The 6750-nt window shown below is 33.0% G+C and overlaps 1 protein-coding gene across 1 annotated transcript; it reads right to left on the bottom strand.

Annotated features, from left to right (window-relative positions):
- Window positions 1–275: 275 nt before the first annotated feature.
- Window positions 276–6713, bottom strand: LOC127177109 (uncharacterized). Its single transcript, XM_051129190.1, has 5 exons — window positions 6555–6713; window positions 2939–3247; window positions 2484–2750; window positions 832–984; window positions 276–650 (listed from the first exon to the last, which is right to left on the bottom strand). The coding sequence occupies exons 2-5, from the start codon at window positions 3225–3227 to the stop codon at window positions 481–483; spliced, it is 879 nt and encodes a 292-aa protein (XP_050985147.1). The 5' UTR covers window positions 3228–3247; window positions 6555–6713; the 3' UTR covers window positions 276–480.
- Window positions 6714–6750: the final 37 nt, after the last annotated feature.

Here is a 6750-nt window from a genome sequence, read left to right as displayed (position 1 = left end):
ATAAAAAATAAATTTGTTCTAATATTGTAATATTTCATACTATATGTGCACTTTAATCGAGAACATAGTGATAAAAGTTAGTATTTAACAACAATCAATTTCATTTGAGCTAATTAACTGAAGCAAACCGTCCAAACGAATCGATTCACTGTAAATGAATCAGACTTCTTGATGCTATACTTCTCAAACTCATTACACAAAGAAAGAATTCACCAAAAATGGTTTGTTTACAGTTCATATGATAAAAGTAGTGATAAAAACATGAACAGGTAACATACTTTTCTCACTTTTTATTTGATAAACATGACACTGTCAGCCATTAAACTCTCAAAGAGAACACAAAAATCAGTGAATCAGCATTGTTAACACAAAACAGACCAGGATGACAACATCTATTTAAAACCACAAGAATAAAACCAGACATAAATATTGATCGAAAGTCAAGAATAACTTAATTAACGGCTGATTTCATGTGTAAAATCACAGCAGAGGCAGATCTGGGCTGCTGAGAAGCTCTTGAGCAACATCAGAGTCTCTAAGAGCGAAGAAAGTGACTCCAGAGCTGTATGCCGCGGGAATCACGAGATGCGTCGTCTTAGGATGGTCTTCATCATTCTGCTCTTCCTCGCTGATCATCTGTCTGACCTGACCTATAAATGACAGAAACTCACGGTCAGTTGAGTCCAGCTCAGTGAATTTAGCCAAAGCATTAAGACGGCATTTACATTGACAGCATATGCACGAACACTTAGTGTGCAATGGAAAATGTGCATTAGAATGTGAATAAAATATCGCTAAATAAAACAGAGGGTGACTTAAAGATTGCCGTACCCTCCACATTTAATGTTTTCCAGCGCAGGTCGGGATGCTGATCTGAGATCTGCGATAGATGAGCGTCCGGCGTCAGTCTCTTCAGAACGTCTTCACGGCGAATGAGCAGCACAGACTCACTGCACAGACGCTCATGAACCTCATCTTCACTTACTGCCGAAAGAAGAACAATGTATGTACTATTACAGTTTTTTTTATTATAGTTTTAAGTAGCTTTTATTTGTGTATTTTCAGTTTTCGTTTAAATTTAGTTTACTTTTTAGTCATTTTATTTATTTATTTTCATTTTACTTGTTATTTTTAAAGATTACTTAGGGCGCATTTTTAAAATATTACTCCGTTTTAGTTTTTTTAATTATTATTATTGTTGTTGTTTTCTGTTTTCTAGTAATATTAGTGCTTCAACTTCTTTGCCAAGGCAACATTTCTAATTTCAACCTTTTATATTATCTTTCAGCTTAATTGTAATAAACATAAAAAAAACAATAATAATAATAATAATATTATAAATATAAATATAAATACACAAATACATAAAATATTTAAAAAATAAAAAATAACTATTATATAATAAAAATAACTATTAACAATATATAATTGTCACAATATACAATTACTTCAGTTAGTTTAAAAACAATACATAAGCTAATAAATGAACATTTTAGAAGATGAGTATCAGTGTTATTTTAGTATTATTTATGTACTATTATAGTTTTTCATTATATATTTAAGTAGCTTTTATTTTTGTATTTTCAGTTTTTGTTTACTTTTTAGTCATTTTATTTATTTATTAATATGTATTAATTAATTTATTTATTTTACTTTTTGTTGTTTTTAAATATTACTTATGGCAATTTTTTAAATATTACTCAGTTTTAGTTGAAATTGATTTTTTTAATTATTATTATTATTATTATTATTATTTCTAATTTTATTTTCTAGTTAGTAATATTAGTGCTTCAACTTAAACTTATTCGCCAAGGTAACATTTCTAATTTTATATTTTCTTTCAGGTTCATTTTAATTAATATTTTTAAAAATAATAATAATTATTATTGTAAATACACAAATACATAAACAATATATTAATATTAAAAAAAAAAACTATTATATAATAAAAAATAACTATTAACAATATATAATTGCCACAAAATATAATTACTTACTTAAATTAGTTAAAATTAAAAATATTATATCTATTTAAGATATTTATCTCCAATACAGATAGATATACATATGTATTTATATAAGATTTTTAGACGTATTTAAGATAAAAAAAATGTATCTGAACTTCATTTCAGTTTTTCTGCTGATACTTTAATAAACTCTTCTTTCAGAGAGCTTTCTGAATAAAATAAGATTTTGGTCACATCACCTAGAACTAAACACAGTTCTATAAACAAATCAAGCTGATATGTTTATTAATATCTATTTTCCATATTTCTATATTCATATTTTTTAATAATTATTTTAATTTATTTTATAGTTAAAGTTTTACTTTCTATTTTTTTCTTTTTCTCTCTTTTTTTATGTCCACATGGCTTTTATTAATTTTATGTCAGGTTTAGTTATTTTAAAACATCAAGTTAAACGAGTTAAACTTAGACTTCATTCACAATAATAACCCTGGTGTTGTGTGATTTGGGACGCACCCACATCCAGCGGGTTGGTCATGAATATGGCACTGGGTCCGACTCCGAAGATAAGCTGGTGATGCCAGGCGTCGGGAATCTCTTCCCCATCAGGAACGGCCCGCTGCATGTTCATGGTGGCGACGGGAACGGCTCCGCGCAGAATCCAGCGCGCCAACCACGGCACCAACTTTATCCTCCGCCGAGGATACAGGCCAAAGAATCGGCCCACAACGTGCCCCCCGCTTGCCTGCTCGGCCCCGGAGATCAGCTGTGGGTGTGTGGCCCCTGAAAAGCAGAAGAGTGTTGGTTTATAGCAGAGTTTGCCAAACATTTTGTTTTTAACCGTGTCAAGAATGTGCAAATGTGTCGTTAAATTACTAAAATACTACATTAAATTTTTAGTAACGTAAATACTAAGCGGTTTGGCTGACCAACAAATAAGTCTGGTTTAGAGAATAAGACACAGGATTTACCAGCATTGCTGCGGGAGTGCAGGTAATCAGGCAGCGGCGCCTCGTTCATCCTCAAACTGGTCCTGACGCAGTGGTTGACCGTCTCTGGATTCACCGTGATGCCCAGCGCCTGCAGGACGTCCACCACCGCAGTGGCTCCGCACGCAGAGACCCCGATTTGCAGCGTCTGCCTCTGAACGGCCTCCTGGATGCTCCACAGCATGGCCGTGTGGATCTCGGCCTCCTCAGCATCCCGCCCGGGGCCGTCGGGAGCAGCTTCGGCTTTGGCTTCGGATCCGATCGCCTCCATCTCCTCTGGATGCTGATGGGCTGGAAACACATTCAAAAAATCTCAATTTATAAGTGCTGTAATTAGCCACACCCCCTCTTTCCACAGCTCCACCCACAAACACAAGCAAATATGCCAGTACAAGAAAAAATATATTTATTATTTTTTAAGTTTTTATTTTATTCTATTTTTTTTTTTTTTTTTTACATTTTTAGATATAAATGGATCGAATGCAGTGTGTAAGATGATAACTCGGCATTGCAAAATTAATAATTAAGCAATGTTTACATAAACATATCAAATAAAACACAAACTTATCATTATCATTGATGATAATAATAGTCAGAATAAATCATTGAATATTTATATTACAGTTTCATAGTTATAAACAATTATATATTGTTATTTTTTACTAATACAAGATTTATTTATTTTTTTTTTTTGCGAATTTGCATCCTACATTGTTACATTTTGACTGGTTTGAAAATGCAAAATAACTGTTTATGTTTAAGATAATAACTGTGCTGCAATAGATAAGATAATAACTGTTAATCAATTCAGTATGCAATGTTGACAATTATGTTGCTTGGCAACCTTAAGATAATGAGTTATAGTACTTGTAAATTATAGTTTGTTAATTATAAGCAAATTTAAATATAACTCATTATTTTAAGGTTGCCAAGCAACATGATTGTCATCACTTGCATGATTTACTAATTAAGTAGTTATTCTTAAACATAAACGCAGCTCTTTTGCATTTTTAATGCAGTTTTTTTTTAAATATCAGACACAAATTCGTTATTTACACTATAATAATGATCAAAAAAATTTTACATTTATATTACAATGTAATAATTATAACCAACTATATATTCTGATATTTATCAATAAACAAGCATTTTAAAAAATTGTGTTATTCCACATTTTTACATAAAATTGGATTCATGTTTAAGAAGATAACTTAATAGCTTAATTAATTAAATATCAAATCAGATGGTCCTGACAATTATGTTGCTTGGCAACCTTAAGATAATTTATTATGTGTGTTATTACATTATATATTATAAGACCCACACATTTAGAATTAAATTATATAATTAAACAAGTAATATAATTCTTTACCCAAGCAACACAGTCAGGAACACAACACATCATGTTTAATTAATTGTGCTGCACACAGTAATCTTACACATAAACACAGCTATGTTTAATCCAGTTTTGAAAAAATATCAACAAATACATAAACGACATACATGTGCATTAAAATACACTGTGTGCAGAATTATTAGGCATGTTGATATTCTGGTCATATTTTTTTTCCAAACACATTTTACCAATTCCAAAGCACATCAGTCTTAATAACTACTGTTAATTTTGTATTTAATCATTTGTAAGTGATATATAATTGTCCATGAAGGCTGGAAGTGAAAAACTCCTTATATTCAGGTGTGCATAATTATTAGGCATGTTTTCTTTTTCAGATAAAATGAGCCAAAAAACAGATTTAACCCAGACTGAAAAGTCCAAATGATTAAATGCCCATGAGAAGAATGCAATACTAATGCATTACAAGAATTTGCAAAGTTAAGGCTTGACCATTGAACAGAGAAATGCTTGTTGAGTCTGCGTGGTCAGAAAAAACAGGTGGAGAAGAAAAGATGGATGTTAACTGCAAAAGAATTAGGAAGTAAGGTGAAGAGTTAGGTGTGACACCATCAGGAACTGTTTCCAGTTCTCCAGCGCCACCATTTTCCAGAACTGCAACCTACCTGGAGTCTTCAGAAGCGCAATGTGTCAGGTTCTCAGAGACTTTGCTTGGTAAAAAATCCTAAAAAATGCCCTTGACTTAATAAGAATAACAAGCTGACGTGTTGTGAAATACATGAAGACAGTTTTTTTTTTTTTTATAGGCTTTATAGACAGATAAGTTGAGAGTGACTCTTAAAGGACAAGCATCACATTCTCTTGTACCTCTGATTCAGTAAGTTTTGGGAGTTCATGTTTAGTCTCCTATCCTGAAAAGTCTGACTTGCAGAGATGGACTAAAATGAACTCCCAAAACTTACAGCCAGATTTTGGAAGATAAATTCTTGAATCAGAGGCACAAAAAAGAATGTGATGCTTGTCCTTCAAGAGTCACTCTCAACTTATCTGTCTATAAAGCCTATAAAAAAAAAATAAAAAAAAAACTGTCTTCATGTATTTCACAACACGTCAGCTTGTTATTCTTATTAAATCAGGGGCATTTTTTAGGATTTTTAACCAAGCAAAGTCTCTGAGAACCTGACACATTGCACTTCTGAAGACTCCAGGCAGGTTGCAGTTCTGGAAAATGGTGGCGCTGGAGAACTGGAAACGGTTCCTGATGGTGTCACACCTAACTCTTCACCTTACTTCCTAATTCTTTTGCAGTTAACATGCATCTTTTCTTCTCCACCTGTTTTTTCTGACCATGCAGACTCAACAAGCATTTCTCTGTTCAGTGGTCAAGCCTTAACTTTGCAAATTCTTGTAATGCATTAGTATTGCATTCTTCTCATGGGCATTTAATCATTTGGACTTTTCAGTCTGGGTTAAATCTGTTTTTTGGCTCATTTTATCTGTAAAAGAAAACATGCCTAATAATTATGCACACCTGAATATAAGGAGTTTTTCACTTCCAGCCTTCACGGACAGTTATATATCACTTACAAATGATTAAATACAAAATTAACAGTAGTTATTAAGACTGATGTGCTTCGGAATTGGTTAAATGTGTTTGGAAAAAAAAATGACCAGAATATCAACATGCCTAATAATTCTGCACACAGTGTAGTATAATCGTGAACAGTAATATACTCTGATCTTCATTATATCATTATATGTTTACATAATGAGTAAAACTAAATTGAAAATCCATAATAGCAATGTTTCAACTCAATTAATTAAACAAGTAATGTGACGAGGCTGTGACAAATGATGTTGCTTTATATTACTTGTTTCTAATTTAATTAGCAATTCCTATTACTGATTATTACTGTCATAAATAAATGATTGCTGTGTATATATTATTGCATTGCTCTTGTTGCTTGTAAAATACTGAGGCAAAGCACTCGAGGACGCTGAGTTGCACGGTTTTACCATGGTAAAGAGAGGTTCGGGTAGCATTTTACCATGGTAAAATCACTGACAGCGATATTTTTAGATATTGTCTGCAGTCTCGCACACGGTAGTTTTCATTCATCGCGACGCTCGCTGCTGTTGACGCGCTGTTATGGCGCAGATCGCAGCTTTTAAGACATACTGAGTCAGCTGTGCCGACACAACCAGGATAAAACGTCAAAATGAAGCATCTAGTTCGATACAAACCACTTCACCGGGAGAAACTCGGCAGAGGGAGTAAATCCTTCACACATGTTCCGTTCGCCCCTCTCCACAGGTTTGTTTACAATTCCTCGATTAGCCCACGTGACTCCGCTGGTGTGTTCTGATTGGCTGGTTGGACTCGGCTACCGTGTGGTGATTGGTCTATCAAATGTGACTGGATTTGCGCATGACTCTGATT

This window comes from Labeo rohita, chromosome 1 (genome assembly GCF_022985175.1).
Source record: "Labeo rohita strain BAU-BD-2019 chromosome 1, IGBB_LRoh.1.0, whole genome shotgun sequence".
Classification (NCBI taxonomy): domain Eukaryota; kingdom Metazoa; phylum Chordata; class Actinopteri; order Cypriniformes; family Cyprinidae; genus Labeo; species Labeo rohita.
Note: the sequence above shows the minus strand (reverse complement) of the source record. Positions and strands in the feature narration are given on the sequence as shown.